The sequence below is a fragment of the Mastigoproctus giganteus genome, chromosome 11 (assembly GCF_048544385.1).
Source record: "Mastigoproctus giganteus isolate SK-2022 chromosome 11, ASM4854438v1, whole genome shotgun sequence".
In the NCBI taxonomy this organism is placed as follows: Eukaryota; Metazoa; Arthropoda; class Arachnida; order Uropygi; family Thelyphonidae; genus Mastigoproctus; species Mastigoproctus giganteus.
The window spans coordinates 97,332,239-97,358,277 of NC_143585.1; the positions used below are offsets into that span (position 1 = coordinate 97,332,239).

Consider the following 26,039-nt stretch of genomic DNA (forward strand, 5'->3'; position numbering starts at 1 on the left):
ACTGCTAATTGTTTTTATTGTTTTATGGTTGTGACCTCCAGAAATCCGACCGAACCATATGGTACGGTCAGAGACAATCGTAGGGTAATCTCCAGTGCTGCGATCTCCTGCCCCAATTAAACGGCATGTTGTCCCAATTAAGCGAAGTAAACCCTGGCTATTTTCTCGATTGGATTCTGTTTTTTAAGTTTTGCCCCAAATAAACGGCTCCCTAAATTAACTGGTGGCCTAAATAACCAGAATCCACTGTAGTAGTAATATATAATAGTTAAGAAGCAAAATAAGCAGAAAGAGGAAAATAACAAAGGTTATAGTATGTCTAATGCTCAAAAATGTGTGGTTTATAGAATAAATAAAGTGTCCATGAAAATGGAAATGAAAAGTACACAAGGTGCCAGAACTAAGAGAAGTTTTAGGGATAGTAGAAAGTGGAAGTGAAGTAGTGGTGGTGGTGGTTGTTGTTGTTATTTGGTTTTTAGGAGCATTAGCAACTAAGGCCATATTGCTCCGGGATATGCGGTGGTCATTCCCTGACCTTTCTGTATTTGGTGGTGAGGGGCTCTAACTCCAGTCTAATCAAGAAGTAGTGGTTAAACAGGTGAAATAATTTGAAAAACCTAGTGCAAAAATGAACTGGGACTGAGGGGGGAGGAAAAAAAAAAGAATATATAAGTAAATAAATAACACTATATTCAGATGTGGGAGGGCAATTTTAGCAAGAGGTCGAATCAGGGGATGGAAAATATGCAAAATCTGAATATAGTAGATGAAAATATGATACATAGCCAGGAAATTTATCAGGGGACTTCTCCAGTCCAGACCATGTATCAGGCACTGCATTTCCAAACTTGTCTGTAGTACTAGAAAAAGGGGGACAAATATGCGGCCTTTCATCATAATGCTAGTATACAAGGTAGTCCTTACGCAGTGTAAAAATGTAAATTAAAATTTTTATATTCCACAAGTGTAATGTGGAATATAATACAAATGTATGTGAAGTGCGGAATAGATGAATCGTAATGAAAAAGTATAGACAAGCAAATGGAAAAAAGAATGGTAAATTCGAGGGGGGGGAAGGGGAGAAAAGATGTTCAAAAGAGGGCAAAAATAGCGATAGGATTGAGGATAGATGGAGCGTTCGTATCACCCTCATATTGCACTAATAGTTTTATTAGTGCAATACAAACAGGAAAAAAAAAATAGAAAAAGACAGTATAAAGAAAAAAATGTAGAAAAAGTCAATAAAAATATTGAACTTACTGGATGTGTAAGGCCCAACCTTAAAGGGCTCTGGTATAAGCAAGTGTTAGTAAAAATGGGTGTTAATACCATAGACTTGTAGAGACGGAGGGAAATCGAAACCAAAGAAAGTTACCTGGAGTCATTAAGTAGAGCGACGTACACAGCCAAGATGCAAAAGGGAGACTCAATGACAAGTTACTGAGTATTTATAGATTTAGAGAAACAGATAGGGATGACCTCTATCATTGAAAAAATTTGGGAAAGATGGCCTAAAAACATGAAACGTCAGAGAGAAGGCCGCAGACATACCAAAATGTGAAGGAACATGCGAAACAGAAAATAGAACAAGAATAATTCCGAACTACAGGAGATAAAAATCCGGTAAAATTTAGATGATCAGATAACAGGGTTTATAGATTGATTCCAAACTTCCAAGATGACAAGCTGCAGTAGAAAGAGAAAAGTACAGTTAGGCACATCTGCGGTTGATTGGAGGTTTAGTGAATCCATTGAAGAGCATGACAAAAAATCGGCAGGCAAAAAACTTTTGAACGAAATAGAATTAAAAACCTTAAAGAACAATTTTCGTATCCAGTGATAAAATATAATAAAATTTTTTCACCAAATAAAAGGCTTGGTTAAATGATGCAGGGCTACCATACAGACAATAGATCAGAGACCAGTGTTAGAGAAGCAAAGTGCCAAACCTAGCAGTTGTAATCAGGGAAGAGACACACTTAATAAGTCCAGGAATAAAAAGCCGTATGTACAGGATTCCAAAAAGAGAGGACAAATTCAAACAAAACATGGGAAAAAACTTGAGTAAAGCAACAGTAATCTCATGCCAAAAAGGAACCTTAAACGGAAGTCATGAACAGTTGTTACTAACTAACTAACTAAGTAGTGGAAATCCCACTAAATAATATATGACTGTACAATACCTTTAACACGGATAGGTGCCAAGTAAATCGAAATTGAATTTATTTTTAATTATAGAAGAAACTATACTGAAACAGTATTTGATGAAAAAGGGAGGTATATTATTATTTAAAAGCTTGTTTATAAAAAAACTTTTATTGCTTTGCTGAAAAGGATATGGTTATTGCATATGTTGGCTTGAATACAAATGATATTTTGTGGATTTTTTTGGAAATATTAGATTGCCAATTTGTGAGGTAAATGACCTCAAAGTTAAAATAGTTTCTTTTGTTATAAATGTCAAGAAGATGAGCAACTTGGAGGTTTAGTGAATCCATTGAAGAGCGTGACAAAAAATTGGTAGGCGAAAAACGTTTGAATGAAACAGAATTAAAAACTTTAAAGAAGAATTAATTACTCTTCAATGATGCAGAGTGTAATTTTCAGATCAAGGAAGTTGGCTGTGCAATTATCAATATTTTCTTTATTGAGTTTAAGTTCAGAGGGGTAAATATCTACAGCTAAGCGTTCAAAGTCGGAATTTAAAACTAAAATATCATCAACATACCGGAAGGCTAAAAATTTATGATTGGGATTGCTGGTAAAAAATAATTCCTCATAGTAGTGTAAAAACAAGTTAGAGACAAGGCCGGAAATTTGTGAACCCATGGGAACTCCAATTATTTGTTTGTATGCAAGATTGACAAGGTTGTGCCAAGTACTCTCGTGGATATTAAGTTTCACATGGTATTTGTTGAATAATTGTTTTAGCGCAAACACCAGTAGGTTAAGTGGGATGGAAGTAAGCAAGTTTGTGAAATTAAACGTTTCAATACTAGTAATAGAGAGATTGGATCTAAAAATGTTTAAAACAGATTGGTTATTATTAATAATCCAATAATCCAGGTAGTAGTAAGATTGCTGAATGTGGTTTTTAGCTGTCTGAAGAATTGTTTGCAGGGTAGGTAGCATCCACTATTTTTGGAACTAGTTATGAATCTGAAACCTACCAGTTTGTGGAATTTGGGTATCATATAAAGGAAGGGAAGGGTAGAATTTTGTATTTTGGTGTGCAGTTTTTTATGTAAAGCTAAAAGCTTTTTTATTGGTGAAGCAGGATTGAGACTGCATGGTATATATGTGGAGCTATTCTCTATTTCAGATTTTAGTTGGTTGAAGTAGAATTGTTTGCAAAAGATAGCAAAGTTGTTGGATGCTTTTGTCAACTGGGGTGATAATTCTAAAATAATTCTAAAATTCCTGTAATTCTAAAATGTTTTTTCAGGTTGCAGAATGGAGTGTAGTGGTTATTGTCAAGTTTGGCAATAGCTTTTTTTTGATGCCTTGATAGATAATAGTTATCCAGTTTTGAAAAGCTTCATGTGGAATGGTATATTTATAAGCAAGCTTGTTGTCAAAATGTGTAAGGTCTAGATATAGTTTTTTGTTGATGTAATTAAGATTAACTTAGTTAATGGGTCTGAATTTGAGCTGTTTACTCATAGCTGTTTTTAGATTTCCAGTTATATGTTCATAATGTAGATCCACAAAAGGAGCATAAACTGGATTATTGCAGTGGCATGGGGGATCAGTAAGTGATATATTACCTAAATTAGTGGCAAATTGTTTGTAGTTGCAGATTTTTAAACCTAATGGAGGGTCTTAATTGAAACAGTGATATATATATCAAATTTATAGTGGTTGTTGAAAGGCAGTAGGTTATTGTGTTTGTTAAGAATAGAGGACCAAGGTATATTGTCAAACCATTTATGGAGAAATACAATGTTACAATATTCAGTGCAGTGAGAAGTAACAGTTCTATTTCTAAAGAGACTGATGTCTTTTATTATGTGTTTAAGCTGTATATTGGTAAACTCGAATTTATGGCTGGATGAGACAAATGCTTTAAGAACAGACTTTTTAATGCTAAAAAGGAATTGGTAAATGCTATGCAAATCAAGTATAGTATGGTCCCATGAACTTAGGATATTAGAGAAGTTGAATTTGATATTTTTATATGGTTTTTGTTTCTTGCTACCACGAGCATGTCTGTGAATTTTGTTTTTTAATATATGACTAAGGTTAAATAATTTGTAGATACAGTGCTCAGTGTTCAAGAGTCTATTGCTGCAGACAATTTTATTGAAGAATTTATTGTTTAAACCATGTGGGTACAGTGATTTGTAAATACACATAAGATGCTTTCATTAGTATTCACGTTTGTGGTCATCTTCTATGATGGCTAAGATTTTAATCATGGCATTGCTAAAATTATGGTGATGGAAGTGGAGCAGTTAAAAGTCTGTATCATTGTTATTGCCTAAAGAAAGATTTACTTTTTGATCTGTGTCCATTTATTCTGATGTTTAAAGAATTAGATGTTTGTCCTACATGATGTTGCAAATTTTACATATTAGGAGGTAGATAATGTTTTTTGTTTTACAAAAAGGGGTGGAGTTAAGGCAATGGGAGGTTTCAGGGTTACATTACACTTTTGTAAATTTGTAGTTATTTTAATTAACATTATTAACTTTAATTTTACACTGTGTAGGGAATACCTTGTCCACTAGTATTACGGTAAAGGCCGCATATCGGTTTTCCCCCCTTGGAAACGCAGTGCCTGATGCAGGTCAGGAGTAGTCCCCTGGTGAATTTCCTGGCTGTGTATCGTATTTTCATCTACTATATTCAGATTTTGCATATTTGCCATCCCCTGATTCGACCTCTTGCTAAAATTGCCCTCCCATATCTGAATACAGTGTTATTTACTTATTTCTTTGTTATTTTATTTTTCATTTTTATTTTTGTACTTTTTTTTTGTTGTTGTAATTTGTTTGCTTCCTCAGTCCCAGTTCATTTTTGTACTAGGTTTTTCAAATTCTTTCACCTGTTTAACCACTACTTCACTTTCGACTATCCCTTAAACTTCTCTTAGTTCAGGCACTGTGTGTACTTTTCATTTCCATTTTCACAGACACTTTATTTATTTTACAAACCACACATTATTTATATCCTTTTGCTTCCTTTACTGCTGCACTATGCATTTTGGAGCATTAGACATACAATAACTTTTGTTATTTTTCTTTTTCTGCTTATTTTGCTTCTTAACAGTTTTATATTAAGTTTTTTATATTTTATATATATATGTATGTATATTGTTTTTCAAAAATGTTTAGATAAACGATGTCTCACTTGTCCCATGATGAATAACTCCGAATGCAAATCTAACTATTTATCCTCCTTTTTGTAAAACTAAAAACGTCATATATTTGCTCAAATGCAATATTTGCAATGTTAAATACGTGGGTCAAATACTTGTGTATAGTATCCACAAATTCTCTTAATATCAGAATTAATGGGCACAGATCCAAAAGTAAAAATCTTTTACTTGACACCATTTTAGATACTGAAATAGAATACTCAAAATTAAGATACTTGCCATTATCAATGACAATGTTCTTCTTGATTATTATGAGAATTTATTTATGTGTACTTATAAATCTTTATATCCCTACGGCCTAAACAATAGATTTTTTAACAAAACTCTTTTTAAGCAATGGTTGTTTAAACACCAGCTACTGCATTTACAATTTATTCCATCTTAGTCATTTCTTCAATAACAATAAGCGTAGATACAAACGTGGAAATAAATCAAATCGTCATCATAGGCATATTCGGCACAATTTTTGTAATATTATTAGCTCCTGGGACAACACCATTCTTGATGTACACAGCATTTCTCTTTTTCTCTTTAATATCAAAAACTCTATACTAAAAGCCTTAACTCTATTTATTAGCAATTTTAAGTGTAAAAATATTCAACTTAAGCACATTATTTTAGATATCTCTCTCTTTAGACTAGGTCGCATTACTACATACAGTAATGAATATTGTACTATTAAATTTATTCATAGTTGGTTCGATAAAATTCCTTGGCATTATTTACTTAATCGTAATAATTTTCTCCCATTTTATAACAATTTCAAATTCAAGATTCATCACTGCTTCAGCTATGAATCTCCTATTGGACCCAAAATTTGTAATTATAAAACTTTAGCTACTAATTTAGGCAACTTACAAACTTTAGATCTTCCATGTCATTGTGATGATCCCATATATGCTCCTTACGTTGATCAACATCATAGACATTATTACTGGCAACCTGGACATTATTAAACAACATTCCACTAAAGTCTGCTATGGAAAAAGGTTTTAAATTCAGACCTGTCCATAAGGCCAACCTCAATAATATATATAAAGATATTTATCTTAATATCTTTTTTGCAACTAGTTGGCATATAAATATACAATACCCCACAAAGCTTTTTATAATTGGATAAATGTTACATATCAAGACTTTAAAAAAATTATTTCTAAGACTTACTACCTTTACAATAATTCACATATCAGGTACTCTAAACTGAAAAAAGCCATCTCAGATTTACAACAAAAATTTATTATCACACTGGTAGATAAGGCTTCTAATAACCTTGCTATCTTTTGCAACAATTTTATTACATCACCCTCAAAAAGGAAGTAGAAAGTAGTTCCACCTTTTTACGCTGTAATCTCGGCATTAATACAATCATCAAAAAAAATTATAGCCTTGCATAAAAAATTACATAGCAAAATTCGCAATTCTACTTTGCTTTTCTTGTATATGATAGCCAAATTCCATAAACATCCAGTTGGCTTCAGATTCATCACTAGTGCCAAAAAAATGGCTGTTATCAACCAGGTAAACAGTTTTTCAAATTGTTAACTACCATTCTTATTAATATCCCTTCCACTTGGATCATTAACAATAACCACAGTATCATTAAAAATTTTAATTCCAATACTTATTCCAGCATATTTAGTATTGAAACCTATGACTTTACCAACTTATTTACCTCCTTACCACATCACTTGATTGTTAATGTACTTCATCAATTGTTCCTCAAATACAAAAACGTTATACCAACAGATGAGGTTACTTGGAATAACTACATCAACCTTTGTATTCTAAACAATTATATTTACGATGGTAAATACGCTTATAAACAATCCACAGGAGTTCCCATGGGTTCACAAATTTCTAGTATAGTATCCAATTTATTTCTTCATTATTACGAACATCTATATATTCATAACAACCCGAACCTTAATTTTTTTGCATTCCGCTATGTTGATGACATTCTTATTCTCAACATTCATTTTGAAAATATTGTAAAATCCATATATCCCACTGAACTCTCTCAATAAAGAAAAACTTTGGCAATCAACATGCAAATTTTCTTGATTTAAGTATTACTCTAAACAATCCTTTTCGTCATAATTTGGAACTATTCAACAAAAGAAGTGAGTTTAATTTTAATATTATCTATTTAACGAATTGGAACTCGAACATTTCGATTAAGGTTCGTAAAAATATAATCTACACACAAATTATCCATTTGGCTAATATTAGTAGCAATCAATCAATCACTTTTCGCTGGTGCTTTAAATGATCTCTATACCAAACTTCGCAATAATGACATTCCTATTAATTCTTAAATTTTATTATAAAAAATATCTGTGATTTCATTAAAGAAAAATACGGTTTCACCATGTTCTCCCTTGATTAGGGTTAATTCAATACCTCTATAGTTGTACAGTTGTACATTTGAATGGTGGTATTTCCACTGCTTGGAAAGTGACCACACATAATGACTTCTATTAGAACGATGTTCGTGTTCTTTCACTTCCTAAGTTTTTCTTTTCATTTTTTAATTTAATATTATCAGTAATTACTTATGATCAATCTTATTTTCTCTATTTTATTTTGGCCACAGAGGGCTCCCATAGTTCTTCTCTTCTGAGCAACTCCACCATCGTTGTCATAGCTCTCCCTCTGTTTGCATTCCATTCTTATTAATCATATTCACATAATTGTACCTTATTAATCATGATCGCATATTTATATCTTCATTTCTTAATTATATTCCACTCAACTTGTTTCTGCCAAATATCATAGATATTTAATTTTTCTCCTTTTCATATTTTATATCATATTTCATATATATATCATTCAAAATATACACTACAAGCTAGCAGTATTAATTTCCACTTCTACTAACACTCTCACAGCCAAGGCCCTCTCTATGAGGTTGGGTATTTACACACCCAGCTTGCCTAGTATCCTTTAAACTCTTTTCCTTCTCTTTACATCTTTCTACTTTCTGCTCTTCGTTTTTCCGTCTGTTGAACTATTAGTGTAATATGAGGGTGATTCGGACATTCTCACTATCTTCGCCTCTATATTTTTAACTTCTTTTCCCTACCCTACCTTGCATTGCTTTCTTTTTCTATACCGCTACCTTGTTATTTATTATTATTTTTATTTTTTAATTTACATACTTTCGATTTAAACACACTGCGTTCTTACATACTTTCTACTCAATTTATTAAACTAAACACACAGCGTTTGCATTCTTACATACTATCGACTCAATTTATTAATCTAAATACACTGCTTTGGGGCTACCTTACTCATGTTTCTGGAAATTAAAAAAAAAAAAAATTTTTTTTTTTTTTTTTTTTTAATCTATTTCATTTTAATAGCTTCTCCATCAGCATGAGTTTGCATAGAAACAGTGTTTGGTACATGATCAGGTGTAGCCCCCTGATGAAATACCTGATCTATGTACCAATTTTTAATTTTTAAAAATTTTTATAATTTTTAAAATTTTTAATTCTTTAAATTTTATTTTTGAATTTTATAATTTTTATCTCTATTACCCTCCCCTCTTTTTCTTTCAGCTTTTGTACATATGATTAGCCTGTTAATTCGGCACTAATTTAGACTTAATTCTACTTAATGGTTTTTTTTTTTTTTTTTTTATAGGTTCTTAACATTCTTTCTCCCTTTTTTTTTCTCTTCAACTAGGCTCGGCATTTTGTGATTAATAACTTCTCCATCTATATTTTATTTTACTTTCATTTGTAATACTTATTTATATACATGTATCCTGTTTTGCTGCTTGGCACATTCAGGTACATGTACTGTTTTCCTATTTTTCCTTTTTTTTTCTCCCCCTTCCACTTTTTTTTCCCTTCCACTTCTTTGTTTTCATATTTTTTTATATATATATATATATATATATATATATATATATATATATATATTTGTTTAATTGTAGATTGCCATAGATTAATGGCACTTCACATATAAGTATCATTGTTCATACAACCCTGCAATCAAGCCAGCCTAGACCAGGCTATCTTCATTTCATGTGGCCTATACATTTTAAGTATAATGCTAAATGATAATGATTTTTCATAGCATTTTGCTAATGAAAACATTTTTATCTGTAGCAAGATAAATCCTAAATACTACATAATAATAATACTACATCTTAAAGACTGTACAAATATATAAAATGATATAACGTATTGCGATTACATCACGTGGCCATCAATCCCCTACTTCATCGGGGGCTTTGAGTGGATTGACAGCCCTTTTCGATGTAATGCTTCATACTTACTCGTTTCTGTCTGTACCTATACCAGTTTTGCTATTTTAGTTTATATATTCAGGTTCATTTTCTTAAAATTATTTTATATTAATTTTTTTTTAATTAATACTTGATTTTTATTTATTTAAATATTACTAGTTGATTTTTTATCGATCTCTTCAGCAAACTGTGATAGGGTACACAAAGCCCAACGAGTAAGTATTCTATATTGTAATGCTACTACTACTTACTTAGTGTTGTACTTCAGTGGAGGCCGTTGAGTAAAAAGGGGGTTTCCCGCCTTCTATTTTGCTTTTATGGGTGGTTATTTTTACAGCGCAGTCGCACTACTTAGTTAATTACTGTGTGGTGATGGCGCATTGGTCTAGATCCCCGATTTTCTTGCCAATGCATTCTATGGAGTTTTGTTGTTGGATGGATTATATAGTTTGTGTTGACTTCTAGACTGAATCTTATTTAAATGTGTATATACATTATTTTTACATGTGTTTTTATACCCTGCCACGGAACTGTGCCAGTACCACTTTTCTAAGTCGTAACAGCACGTATATGTCCAGTGGTAAGGCTATATGTACATATTTACAGCCTCTTACTAAGGGTTTTTTTTTTTTGGCGTGTTAAATTTGGTAATAGGTTGTAGTGCAGTCAGGCGACGAGCCTCACCTGAGCGCAATAAACCTTATCAACATAGGGATACTTTTTCTGAGCAAATACTGTTTTATTTATAGATGGTTTTTGATGAATGTGTGTGGGTCTACATTGGGGTGGTGTTTTCTAATATTTGCATATATGGCAGTCTTTATGTGATACCTGCTGTATCGCTTGGGAATTTTGTTTATATCCAGGGTTTTGATGAGCTTTAGTATTGCCCTATTTACGATATCTATGTTGTTGCAGATTTTTAAGTGTTTGTTTGGTTTCTTATACACACATACAGTCGATTCTGGTTATTTCGGACACATCGGGACTAGTGCATTTTGGCCTGATTAAGCGGCTGCCCCAATTATCCAAAGTTTCATGTAAATAGTTAAAAATACAATGGGGAACACCCCCCCCCCCTCCGAATGATGAGTGAAATTAACAGAATTTTATTTTGAGTTCGGTCTTATATCCACAGATTTAAAGCCTTTTCCATTTTTTCTAATTTAACATCACGTTACAGAGCAAATTTTTGAAGCAATTAGTGCGTTTTCACGGACACTGGCAGAATTTTTCTTCCGATTTCTTGATCGATCGTACCGTTGACTCACTGATTTTATAATGTTTTGCCACTGATGAGACACTTTCACCATTAGAAATTTTGCTAATAACTCAGTTTTACCCGCTAATGTCATCACCTTTGATCTTTTCACAATTCCCTTGTTATTCGTAGCCAAATTTTTGTAGCAGTTAGAAAAGAACTTATCCACAATAAAGTCACTTTCTTTTAACAGTTAACACACTCGAAAAAGTATGTTTACGCTAACACACTGGAAAACAGTAGATTTTTCACTTTTGTAAACATCAATTTATAAGCATATCAATTAAAAGCAAATGACAAAACCATCCATGACCAGCACATAACACATATTGAACAAGGATTACTGGGGAACATCCACGCTTGCGATTTTGTCACCCCTCTCCCCCACCCAAGGCACCTCCGTAGCCAGGTGGGAAGGAGCAGCAGCAGTGCGCAGCACACGCTTCTTGATTAGACCAGGGTTTGAGCCCATCACCTCCAAATACGGAGGATGCGGAAAGGTCAGGGAATGACCACAGCATATTCCCGGAGCAATATAGCCTTAGTTGCTAATGCTCCTAAAAACCAAATAACAAACCCCCCACCCACTGAGCGCTGTTTTGACCGGGGAAGATGATTTTAGCCATGCCCATGTTTTTTTATAGCGGAAAATGTTCACAGCACTTTAAAATTCACATTTTTTCAGGTTTCATTTTATATTAAATCAGCGACTGCGAATACAGATACCACGAATAGCAGGGGATTTACTGTGTATACACACACACACAACATTTGTCTATATATATATAGACAAATGTTTATATTCAGTGTATAGGGAAGGGATGCTGACCTATCAATAGTAATTACAATGGAAAAATTGAAGGAAAAAATTTTTTTAAAATTTTATTTTATTATTATTATTTTTTTTATACATTTACTCAATAACAATACCAATACTGACTTAAACATATGAGGCATTTGTCCAGACAGATGTCCAGGGACCAGCTATGGGATGGGTTTAGCACCCTGGACTACCCGAGCACAACTATATTACTCTTCTTTAAATTGTTTTCTACTATCCTTAATTACTACATTTTGTTTCTCGTGTGCAATTAGGCTGGCCGAAAGCAATATCGAGATGCTATTCCTCTGCTATTATTTCTTTTTTCTTCTGATACAAAGTTTAGTGTCTTTTCTATACTACTTTGTCAGTCATAGTCTCCCTTTGCTGGCACTTTGCCTCATTTGTTTATTTACCTACTTCCCCGTAACATGGGACAGTTCACTTAGACGACTTCCCTTCTTTCCCCCCTCACATGTGTTACTTCAACTGATATAAACATTCTGGACAGAGATCTATCGGCTTTCTTCCTTGGGTCTCCAATGTTGCTCTGTAAACACCACACACAGCTATTTCACTGATTCTGGTCCAAACACATAGTAAGTTGTCTTTAACCTGACTTTATCCTGTAATCTACAGTTACTTTTTTAATTTTTGTAGTGTATTGGTCTTTTTGATTTGAAAATTTCTATTCTTCTTTTTGCTTTAATAAAGTTTTATTGGCATTATTTTGGCTAATTTTTTTATTTTTATTTTTTTTTTGTTTGAAAGTTAAAATTTTATTCCTTTCTGTCGGGTCAGCTATGATTTATACATTTTGCCCGTATACATCATAACAAAAACAGAGACCCTGCTTATTGTGGTAGCTCCTACAGTTTTGGCTACCAACCCGTTGAAGAAGTAGTTAAAGCCCTTGGACCCACTACTTTAGGTAACATTGTTATTATTTTTATGTTAATCAGTTTATTTCAGGTTATCCCCTTCACCTTACAGGCCTTCTCAATTTTTCCATGGTAATTGCCATTAATAGGTCAGCATCCCTTCCCTATACACTGAATATAAACATTTGTCTATATTTCATTATGGTTGCTGGGGTTTCTCTACTGTAACTAGTAGTACTCGGGATCCATGACACAGTTTAATAATTTTGTTTTAATACTTTGCTTGCTTACTTTGTCATTCAGTAACCTGATTATTTTTATCAGTATTATATATATGCAGTCGGACCTACTTTAACGAACTTCCATATAGCGAATTTTTGTATGTAGCGAACTTTTTTGATTTCCCCCTGGTCATTACATTGAAAATAGTTTCCATATAACAAAGAAAATTTCCATATACCATACTGATTTCGAGAGACCTGTACATGCATTGTTCGCACCTCTGTGGCAGGGCTGGTAACCTGGGAGAAGGAATTCCCTCTTCCAGGGCTAAAAGGAGCAACGATGATTGCAATGAACATCCATCACTGGAGCCCCCCAGGTGGCAAAATTATTAACTCTATCTCAGAACATGAGTTGAATCGTCCGAAGAGACTACGGACGGATAAACAGAATTCAGGTATTCCAGCATTTCTTATAATGCACTCACTGGCCGCACAACCTGTTGGCAAGTTGCCACCTTTTCTAATAAAAAAAAAATGTTTAGGATAGGTTGTTGGATCCCCTAAAATAGTGAAGCGTCTCCAGTCTGGAGACCTAATTGAAACATCAAAAACATCACATTCAGAAAAATTGTTAAAATTAATGACCTTTAACAATATTCCAGTGTCGGTTATGTCCATAACAATCTGAACACCTCTAGAGGCATTATCAGCGAATAGGATTTACTGTCTCTGGTGCCTCTGTGGGCAGGAGCAGCAGTGCATAGCACACGCTTCTTGATTAGACCAGGGTTCGAGCCCGTGCCCACCAAATACAGAGGATGCGGAAAGGTCAGGGAATGGCCACCGCATATGGAGCAATATGGCCTTAATTGCTAATGTTCCTAAAAACCAAATAACAAACAAACAACTATCTGTCTCTGAAGAAGAACTAGTACAAGAGCTTTCCGAACAAAAGGTAACACATGCACGGAGAATGACTAAGAAAGCTGGCAACCTACTACCAACCAGGTCCATTTTAACGTTCAGTACTCGACACTTCCATTTTCTATTAAAGCAGGTTACTTAAACTGCAAGATTCGGCCTTACATCCCAAATCCCAGTGGAAAGTGCCAGAAGTATGGACTTTCTCAGACTGCGTGCCGAGGCGATGCTGCGTGTCCTATTTGTGCCTCCAAGGAGACTGTACAGATTCCACTCCTACTTGCCCAAACTGTAAAGAAAGCCATCCTGCATTTTCTAAAGTGTGTGACCTTTTGAAAACATGGAAAAAATCCAGAAATATAAAGTGGAGCATAAAGTCACATACCCTGAAACAAGAAAGCAAATACTGCTAACCATACCTAGCCGATCATACGCATCGGTAACCAGAAACAGCCACTCAGCTGAAACCAGAGATGTCTCCATAGAACCGAACATTTTCTTTGCCACTTGGGCAAAAACTGTGCTAACATGCAATAAGAAACCTACACAGTTAATGAGGCCAACAACATGCTGATCAGTATCCCAACTGATGCTATCTCAACCTTGCCAGAAACAAAATCAGCTACTATTGAAAACCAGAAGAAAGTGAAACACGCACTAGCAACACGGAAATGGAGGTTCAGTCAGAGGATGACGACACAGTACTAGGGTTACATGCTAATAATACCATGGATACAGGATGCTCACTCTTTCCCAGAAACAAAAATCAAAAGTAAGCAGACAGAAACCTTCTCAGAAAAAACAGTCAGATCAATTTTCCTCAAACAAGCCCAATCGATGAAGAAACTCCTACAATGAATTGCAGAGGATTATGCAGTAATGCAGATGACCTGAATGATTTACTCATACAAACTAACACAGTAGGTGTATGTTACAGGAAACATTTTTATCACCAAAAGTTTCTCTCAAATTCAAAAACTATACTATGTTTAGGTGAGACAGGGATTCTGGCACTACTGCTCATGGAGGGGTAGCTATTCTTGTCAAAAATGCTGTACCATCAAGACATATCTCCAACTACAAACTTAGAAGTTGTAGCAGTTCAGATGGCAATGGGAACATTGTTAACCCCTTGCATCCATTTTTTTCCCACTGAACTATTCTTGTTCCCAGACAGAACTTGACAATCTTATCACATAACTGCCACCTCTTGTATGTATACTCGGTGATTTAAATGACACCATCCATTGTGGAGATCTTCCACCATGGATAGCAGAGGCAAATTAATTGAATCATTCCTGGATTAACCATAATCTGACTATATTAAACTCTGGCTCGCCAACTATGTTCAACTACCTGTATATGTCTTAGATTTATCCAACTGTTCAGCATTTCTTTTTCCAAGCATGGAATTATTAGTGCTGAATGATCCATTCCACAGTGACCATTTTCCTATAAGTTCAATTCAATTGCAGGTCATGTCATGTCCTATAGGCCATACTTCTTGAAATTTTCATAAAGCAGACCGGAAAAACTACTTCACCTGTGTCCTACTGAACAACCAGTATGTAGAGCAACAAAATATTGATGACACGACCAGTCACGTTACCAGCCATATATTATTGGCAGCCAAAATTTCCATTCCAAAGTCTGGCCAGTGCAAACAGGTACACCAAAACCAGTGGTGGAATGAAGATTGCTCCAAAGCAAAACAAGAAAAAAACCGTGCTTGGAACCAGTTTCGCAAATTCCTCACTATCAGCAACCTAATTGTTTTCGAAAAACTGAGAGCCAAAGCAAGACAAATTGGGAAAAGTCAAAACATGACTCCTGGATTAACTTTGCCTCTACTATTAACAAAAATACAGACACTCTGATTATCTGGAAAAAAAATATAAGTTCTCAATGTAAACTTCCTACCATTACAGTCTCCAATAATGCAGTGGAATGGGCAGGACCTATTCTCTTCTACTGACATTGCAAATGCTTTAGCAGAAACTTCTATAATATTTCTCCCTCTTCCTGGGCAGAGATCCATCTCTAGTTGAGAATTACAGACCACTATCATTGACAAGCTGTTTGGACAAAATCTTCAAAAGGATGACGCATAAGAGCCTCACCTGAATTCTAGACTCCCAAAATCTTCTTTTTGATTACCAATATGGCTTCCATAAAAACAGGTCCATCCTAGACTTATTTGTAAATATTGAATCTAATATACATAATGCGTTCATTAGGAGACAACATCTTGTGATGGTAATCCTGGATATTAAGAAAGCATTCGACACCACATGGCGTCGTGGTATTATCAAAGATATGCATCAATTAGGGCTGAGAGGCTATCTCCCTCAAATCATTCTGGTCTTGGCGCATTATAGCCTTAGTAGCTAATGCGCCAATAAAACCAAACCAAACCAATCAAATCATTCAGAACTTTCTCAAGTTACGTACCTTTCAAGTCCGATATTCAAAAACATTCTATCAGCATCTCACATTCAAGAAGAGGGTGTCCCACAGTGTTCCTTACCGAGTCCAACCCTATTTGCAATTAGGGTCAACAATATATTTGAATCTTCCAAAAACTATTGAAGTATACATGTACGCAGATGACCTCACCATATCCTGCCAATCACAAAGTATGAACACTACAAAAGACAGTTACAAATTGCTCTAAATGGAATATAATCCTGGACTTTACGCAATGGATACCATCTTGCTGAACAGAAATCCACAACCACTCATTTCTGCAAACTAAAGTCACTTCATCCTGATCCCGAGCTAAAGATAAAAAAATGCATCAGTTCCTCATGCTAACACTGTCCATTTTCTTGGCCTGATAGTAGATAGAAAACTGAACTTTCAAGCACATGTGGTTTATCTTCAAACCACCTGCTTGAACAAATTGAATATCCTTCCTTGTGTGTCATCCATGTCGTGGGGTGCTGATTGACATACCCTTATCCATCTTTATAGAGCTCTCATTAGGTCCCATTTAGACTATGCTTCTCCAGTGTATGACTCTGCAAGGAAGAGTACTTTAGAGCGATTAATTAAATACCATCCAGCACAGTGATCTGAGAGTTTCTCTAGGGGCTTTCAGACTGTCCTCAGTTCAGAGCCTTTACATTGAAGCCCACGAACCTCCCTTACATCTTCGGAAGAAAACATTGCTTTTGATGTATGCAGCAAAATTCCGCAGTCTTCCCTCTCACCATAGTTGAAGATGTCTGTACAATACTGAACGGGAATCATTTTACAATAGTAAACCAAATGAAAACAGACCTGCTGCACTTAGACTTAAAGAACTCAAACGTGGAACATATAAATCGGTAATAAATATCTGGACATGACTGCCTGATCCACCGTGGACAAATATCCTGGCAGTTTACGATGACTATTTCCCAACAGTGGGAAAAGAACACCTTGTCTCCCTTCAATGTCGTACAGTTATGTGATAGCGCATTATAGCCTTAGTTGCTAATGTGCCAATAAAACCCAACAACCAACAGTTACGTGAAACTCACTCTACTTCTAATGCACAGGCCTGTAAGATCTACACAGACGGTTCCAAAACTGAGATCCAAGCAGGTGCTGCGGCAATCTTCCCGTCATTCCCAACTTCCGTCTGATTACCTTTAGAATGCATCATCACTGCTGAGCTTTATGCTATAAACTTGGCTCTGGATCAATTTACTGAACTTCTAATTATGCTTTAATATACATTGACTCTCTGTGCTGTCTCTGCCATAAATAGTAATACCAACTCCTCTTTCCCTGTAATAAAACAAATACATTCTAAATTACTTGCTTGTAATGAGTGAAACCAAACTGTGGCATTCTGCTGGATTCCAGGACATTGTGGAATAACAGGAAATGAAAGAGCAGATCTTGCAGCCAAACAACCAGATACTACTCTTTTGTAGACTTTTCAAACTCCATATGCCTATTATAAACATATTATTCTTAAAGCATGTTACAATAGCTGTTCGCTAATCTAGAGAGGTTATCCAGGAAACAAACTATGCCAAATAAAACCATAACCAAAGCTGTGGCTCTCCAGCTTCCAGGATAGCAGACAAGAAGAAACAATTTTAGGGAGACTAAGGGTTGGGCATACTCTCCTCACTCACCTTTATCTATTAATGAATGACAGTGCTCCCCAATGTACATCATGTCAAGTACAGCTGACCATTCGCCATTTGTTAGTGGACTATCCCAACTGTCAAAACCTGCTTAAATACCTTTAAATCAATTGCTAATACACAGTCATCAATAAATTTATTTCAGGTTCTGAGAGATGATCCTAATAAAAAAGAACTATTTACTTTCCTAAATCAGATAGGAATATATAAAATATAGTTATTTTTTTCATATTAACCATTAGAAAGACACAATGGCCCTAGCAGTCTATGTATCATTAAACCCAACAGCAACAACAACAACAACCTGTTTTCTATTGTAAGCACCCTATTAGAGAATTAGGAGAGAGTTATTTTCCTTTATCTCGGAAATTCATCTGTTGTTTCGCAGAAATGAGTCATCCACACTCATTAAATTTCACCTGTCACTGTATGGTAGGTACAAGTGGTCCCTAAATCATTTGTGTTTTAGCTGCTGTGCAAGTAACCTTAAAATGTCTAAGAGAAAATCCTTGAGTGTAGTGGAAAAGGTGGAAGTGCTTAATAGCATAGATCAGGGCATTTAAAAAAAAAAAATTGCTTTAAAATTTGACATTCCTGCCAGTAGCGTGTCAACTATTCTGAAAAACCTTGTTTCGATTCTCAAAATGTTTGAGGAAACAGGAAGCAGTCGGAAGCGTACGAAATTATGCCTGTATGAGATGTAGATGAAGCCGTTTTTAAGTGGGTGAAGTTGATTTGAGACCAAAACATGCCAATATCAGGGCCATTAATAAAAGAAAAGGCTATGGAGTACACATCTTTTCTGGGGGGTAAAACATTCCAAGCAAGTTCTGGTTGGCTGGACAAATTTAAAAAGTACCATGGCTTACTCGAAAAGGTTATTTCTGGTGAAAGTGGGGTTGTAATTGATAAAGACTGTACCCATTGGAAAGAAACGGTTTTAAAAAAAATTATGGAGGATTACGAGCCCAAAGACATTCAACGTTGATGAAACAGGTCTTATTTTTTAAATGTTTGTTGAACAAGACACTGACTTTTAAAGGTGATAAATGTGTACGTGGTAAAAATAGTAAGGAGAGAATTGCAGTCTTGGTTGATGCAAATATGACTGGTAATGAAAAACTGAAGCTTTTGGTAATAGGCAAAAGCAAACAACCCCAATGCTTCAAAGGAGTAAAGTCATTTGAATTTGGACTACAACTACAACAAAAAAGCTTGCATGACAAGTAAAATTTTTGAACAGTGGATTTTAAAATTCAATAGAAAGATGACGAAAGAAACAGAAAAGTTGCTTTGATTGTCAACAACTGCTCTACCCACCTTCACTCAGTAATTTCGAAGTGTGAATCTTATTTTCTTCTATCCAAATACCTCGTCTAAACTGCAGCCAATGGACCAGGGCATTATTAAGAATTTGAAAATGCACCACCAAAGGCACATCAGAAAAAAGTTATTCTGAGAATAGAAACCAACCAACCTATAGATTTGCAGATGTGCATATCAAAGTTGGCAAACGTGGAATCAAGATGTGATGGAAAGCAGTTAAGAATTGTGTTGCAAAAAGCAGGTTTTGCTAAAATGCCAATTAACAGTGATGAGAGGGATGAACTGCTATGAAATATTGAGCAATCTTGGGAAGAACTCCAAGTGAGAGGTTTGTTCAGTGGAGAAATTGTTCTTGAAGAATTTTTAGGAGTTGATAATGATGTTATAGTAGCTGAATATCCGAGTGACTCCAACATTTTGGAGAGTATTCGAAAATCTAGTGACAATATTGGCAATGAGTTGTATAAAAATGAGGGCAATATTAAACTTTCCAAACATGAAATGTTGGCAGCGTTCGAAACATTGCACCGAGGCCTTCAGTGTGAAGAAAATGTGCCAGAAAATATATTTGAGTGCTTAAACAAATGCGAATATTTTTATGGAAGATGTACAGTGAAATCCAGTGTACAACAAAAAATATTCAAATATTTTACGAAATAATTCTTAAGTGTACTAATTTGTGTGCATCATGTCAGTAGTCATCTTAATGTGTGTATTAATAAATGAATTCTTTTAAAATGGTAGGAAAATTATTCATTCCCACTTATTTCTGATTTATTTTCCATATTTTACTGTATTTCTGAATTACAGTATTTTTCATTGCTGAAAAGGATGTATTTCTTTATAACAATTTCTGTATAACAAATTTTTTCAAGCAAACCATCGATTTCGCTATATGGAGGTCTGACTGTATTTTGTAATTGAAATATAAATTTTAATTTTCAAATTTTTAATTGAAATATAAAACAGTGAGCTGTAGATGAATAACATAATGTCCACTGTATGCAATATTCCATATTAATAATAAAATATTCTATTCAGGTTCAAGAAACTGTTCAAGAGATATTTGGTCGAGTCCCTAGTAAGGCTGTAAATCCTGATGAAGCTGTTGCAGTAGGTGCTGCTATTCAAGTAAGCCACCTGTGATATTTTTTACTTGAATTAATGTCTTTAATTTGATATACTCACTCATTTTTGAAATACAACCACCCATGTTTCTGTAATCATAATCTTAAGTTTTCTGAAAAGGTGGTGAATCAGTTGCATAGTCTCTTTGCTGTGCAGAATGTTTCACTGATGTAATACTGAAAAATGTATTGATTTTGACAGCTGCTTATAACAACTGTTTATTTATACGCAGTGAATCCATGTGGAATCAGACAGATGTGTATTTACACTAATATTCATTTGTACATAATTTTTATATTTACATTATTGACAACATCCATGGTAATGTATTTTTTAAAATTATTTTAAGGTATATTTTTTGATTTAGAAGTAGGAAAAATCCTTCCATATACCTTTCCTCACAGTTTTCTATAAATGATAATACAGTATTTTCTGTTTACTGATTTACAGCAGGTTACAAATGATTAATCATTTAGTTGGCATATAGATACTGTAAATAAGTGTATATATAAAAACATTTTTGGGGAAGAATATGGTGAAAAGTAAATGTTTCCTAATGAGCGAATGGATAAATAAATAAAAGAAGAACCCACGTATATTAGATCTACTCAGTTTAAGCTCGTTGTACCAACTATGTTTATTTTCATGTATTTTTTTGTATTCTAGAGAGTTGCAGGAAAAACCAGAAAACTGTTGGAAGTGGGGTATAATAGAAAAACAATTTGGGGTGGGGGTGAGACGTAAAACAATGTATTCCAAGCAGTGAGAAATGGAAATCCACATTAGAAATGTAATTTTCTTTTTTTTATAGCAATGTGCCTCTCTTTAATGAAGAAAAATTTTCAATTCAGCAAAGAAGTTAAAATTAATTTTATAATGACATTTTTAATGCAGCTGCATCATTATTATAATCTCATATTGTGAAATCTGTAGCAAAGAGTTGCCTTCCTCTTATACCTAAAATAACCAAACTTCCCCTCAGAGAAGTGTGCTGTTGCTTATTCTCAGTTGAGTACCACCATCCAGATGGCACTGTTTCAAAGCTGTTTAGTCACTCATTGGTTGGCGGATAGGGGGTCAGAAAGGCTCAAAGTTATGAGCCTTTCTGACCTAAAATTTTATTACTCTATTCATTTTATAATACTATATTAAAATATAAATGCACAAGGCATAATACAATATGAACTTAAAATATACTATAAAATATCGGTGTAAATACACCACAGATAGCTCATAAAAGAAAAACTACAGTCGTTGTGTAAAGGCATCGATTTAATTGTATCTCATATTGTTTGTTATTTTGGTTTTTAGGAGCATTAGCAACTAAGGCCATATTGCTCCGGGAATATGCGGTGGTCAATCCCCGACCTTTCTGCATCCTCCGTATTTGGTGGTGACGGGCTCAAACCCCGGTCTAATCAAGAAGCGTGTGCTACACATTGCTGCTCCTTCCCACCTGGCTACGGAGGCGCCTATCTCATATTGTGACTACCTTCACAACGAGTTACCATGTATTGCACTACCTCGAATAAGTATCGCTTTACTGATAGAGAAGACTATTGTTACTTATTCTCAGTGGGCACCACCACCCAAACGGCACCATTTAAAGGCTTGTTGGCCTATCGCTGATACTGATACACTGATATAGTATATTTTAAGGTCATATTGTATTATACAAATCAATATAAAAAAATATATTATACAATTTGTATCTTGGGCATTTATATTTTAATATAGTATTATTTTGTACACCTTTTGGAATCTCTCATATTGTGGAATTACTTCACAACTGGGATATCAAGTTTAATGTCCAAGTTTGCAGATGATACAAAGGTTGGCATGGTTGTTAAGGACACTACTGACGCTATGCTGCTGCAACAGGATCTGGAAAGGTTGAACAGATGGGCTGAGAGGTGGCAAATGAAGTTTAACATTGACAAATGTAAAGTACTACATATGGGAAACAGTAACCCCAGAGCAACGTATCAACTCTGCGGTACTACACTGACAGTGGTGGAGAATGAAAAGGACCTGGGGGTAATTGTGCAGGCAGATATGAAGTTCTCTGAGCAGTGCAGACGAGCTGCAAGAGTAGCACATGGTGTCTTGTCAATGATATACAGGAATTTTTCTAGCAGGGATAAGGAGGTGATTATTCCCTTGTATAAGGCAATGGTTAGGCCACATCTTGAGTACTGTATACAGGTCTGGAGGCCTCATTTCAAGAAGGATGTAGAGCTGTTGGAACGGGTACAGAGAAGGGCAACAAGATTAGTGAATGGAACAAAGGGTTGCTCTTACGAAGAAAGGCTTAAGTTTTGCAAATTACAGAGTCTGGAGACTAGGCACCGGCGAGGTGATCTGATAGAGGTGTATAAGGCTTTGAATGGTTTGAGCATGCTCAATGCCAATGGGATTCTTCATCTTGCTCAGAATAATCACCTCAGAGGGCATAAATTCAAATTGAGGAAGGACGGATGTCGGATAGATGTGCGGAAATTTGCCTTTGGCCAGCGGGTGGTTGGTTGGTGGAACCGACTTCCATCACTTGTTGTTGAAGTTGATAGGCTAAACAAATTTAAAGCTCAACTGGACAGGTATTTCGAACGAACGGAGGGGTGAAATGGGAGTGGGGTGTTTCTTTTTTTTTTGGCTGATGCTGAATAAGCTTGCTTTCTTGCATCAAATGCCTCTGCTAATGCTAATGCTAACTGGGTTGGCATGATTGCAACACCAAGGTAGCTGCCCACCCACCAACAATAGGCCAACAAGCCTTGAAACAGTGCCGTCTGGGTGGTGGTGGTGCCCATTGAGAATAAGTAAAAATATTCTCTATTAGTGAAGCATTACTTATTTGAGGTAGTGCAATACATGGTAAGTCGTTGTGAAGGTAGTCACAATATGAGATGAAATTAAATCGATGCCTTTACACTACGACTGTAGTTTTTTTTTTATGAGCTATCTATGGTGTATTTACACTGATATTTTATAGTATAATTAATTTTATAATAAAAATAAAGCTATTTTGGGATGCTAGTAATGAAGGTAATATAAGGACAATAGAAGCATGCAAAATTAATTGTATTATTTAGGATTTAGGTTCAGTTTTCATGCATTACATATTAAATGGCAAAGGTGAATTTTGATACAGCATATTATACACACAGATGTATTTTTAAAAAGATTGCTTTACATCAGCACTCTGTTTTAACTGACAAATGTTTGAACAGTATCCCTATTGTTATTTTTCTGGAAACTAAAAAAGTTGTCAGTGGTATTAATTCCTTCCAGTTTATGCATAGCACCAATATTTGTCTTTTAAGTTATGTCTTCAAACATAGGTAATATTGTTGAACATGATATCCACATCACTCATAGAAATATCCAAGCACTTGAGTTGATTAGGATTGAAAACTCAACATACTTAAAAAAAAAAAAAAAATCTGTTCCAGGTAAAAATCACTCATTTTGTTATAAAATTTACATGCTTATATCTGAGGACATTCAAACAGTTTGTTTTTATATGGTACAAATCACTTCTCAAGGAAGCATTTTTGCAACTATATCCTTTATCATGCTACTGTACTGGTTCCCTTTTCCTGCTCAAAAAATTCATTTTAATCTTCTGTACAATGGAGTACAACTTGTGTATACACTAGAATAGAGTACAACCCAGGACCACGTTCCATCTTGTTTGAATGTAAACTGGTGTTGTGGTACTCATATCGACTTTTTTTTTTAAATATCTTAAAATGAGCTTTACATGCAGGACAAGTAGTTAATGAACATTTAATTGCTACAACCAGGACATTAACTTGTTTCAGCTTTTACTGCCATAATTTTCCAGCAAGACGAACATTGCACATGACACAAATTACATCAAAAAATAAAATAATAATAAGGTTTTTTACTCGTGCTTTGAACATATATGAAGCATTATTAGTAATGAAAGCTCAGACACCAGAGCATAATTCAAATTTGTGTATGTATTGAATGACTGGTTCATTGACCATTTGGAAAACTTTGATGCCATTTTGAACAATTATATACAGTAAACTCCCATTGTAGGTGTCGAAGGGACCAGTCCCAAGGAATATTATAAGCAGGACTGTTCCATTTCATTGGTCATAGAACTAGAAAAAAAGAATGCTATAATTGAAACATTATAGCAGGAGTTTACTGTACTTGTAAAATTTACTTGAAATAAAGCTTTTTTATGACTTAATTTGCACCTTAGAATATGCCTCTGACGTTTTTCTGACACTTTCATTACACCGTGTGGACAAAAAGGTGGCACTAGGCCACGTTATGTCAAGGATCTGGGTATATTCTTACCACATATACGCCATATCCAAAAATTTCATTACTTCATACAGCATGTCCCACCCATTTTTTCTTACCATTGAATACACCATGAATTGTCAAACTAACAGAACAAGCTTATCTGCAAAAAGATCTAAACCTCCCAAGGACTTCCTAATTCATTTCACAAATATACGTGGTCTCAATTCTAATCTCAACGATGTCCATTTCCACTTGCAGTCTTCCAAACCCCATGTACTTTTTCTGTCTGAACCTCAGTTATCAGTTGATTCAACTACTGCTCATCTCAGATGTCCAAATTATTTGCTGTATGATTCCTTTCGCCTCAAAGGTGGTACTTGCGCATATGTCCGTTCTGATATTCCCTGTCAGAGACTTGGCAATTTGGAATCTCCTCTCTTTGATCTTCTCTGGCTTAAAATCTCTCTACCTCATTGTGTAAAATTCATCTGTTGTCTCTACCGTTCTCCCAACTCCACTAATCACTTGGAGCTCTTTGACTTCCTCTCTTTGCAACTTGACTTTCTCCAGTCCCACTTTCCTAACAGTGAGGTAATTTTCCTTGGTGATTTTAACGTTCACAACTCCAGCTGGCTTCCGTTTTCTAGTCACACCGACCCAGCAGGTCGTGATGCTGAGGCTTTTGCAATTACTAATGACCTAGCACAGATTGTTCATTTACCTACAAGAATACCGGACAATCCTAATCATACAGCCAATACGCTTGATCTTTTTCTCACAAACAACCCTTCTAAGTACAAGGTTGAAGTGAGAGGTCCTTTAGGCACTTCAGATCACAACTTGGTGATTGTCTCTTCTCCAATGGAACCTTTATCTCATGGCTATTCCCAACCTCGTATTGTTTGGCATTACAAGAATGCAAAATGGGATGACCTGCGAGACTTCTTTTCTTCTTTTCCTTGGTCTGATTACTGTTTCAAAACTTCTGATGTCAACGTTTGCTCAGATCGTGTCAGTGAAATTATTCTTGCAGGAATGGAATCCTTTATCCCACACTCTACTTTAAAATCTCGTCCTTTATCTAAACCTTGGTTTTCCAATAAATGTGCTAAGGCTGTCCAAGAGAAGAACGTTGCATATCGTAATTGGCTTGTTTCTAATTCTTCAGTTTCATTTTCTGCCTACACCAAAGCTCGCAACAATTGTAAAGCAGTTATTAATCAGTCCAAACTAGAGTTTGAACAGGCTAAGAGTAGAAAACTTGCTTCTTGCCCTAATGGTAGCCGAGCATTCTGGTCTCTTGCCAAAGCTATTGGCCGCAACTTTTGCCGATCTCTGCTCCCACCTCTGTCCAAACCAGATGGTTCTGTTGTCACTTCAGCCAAGGATAAAGCTGACCTGCTAGCATCCCATTTTT

The 26,039-nt window shown here is 35.1% G+C and overlaps 1 protein-coding gene across 1 annotated transcript in view; it reads left to right on the top strand.

The window, feature by feature from the left end:
* Hsc70-5 (Heat shock protein 70 cognate 5) overlaps nucleotides 1-26,039 on the top strand; it is a 214,480-nt gene that overhangs the window by 113,876 nt on the left and 74,565 nt on the right. The window contains exon 10 of the mRNA XM_090385060.1: nucleotides 20,252-20,341. Within this exon, the coding sequence (XP_090241186.1) occupies nucleotides 20,252-20,341 (90 nt within the window). The remainder of the gene's footprint in view (nucleotides 1-20,251; nucleotides 20,342-26,039) is intronic.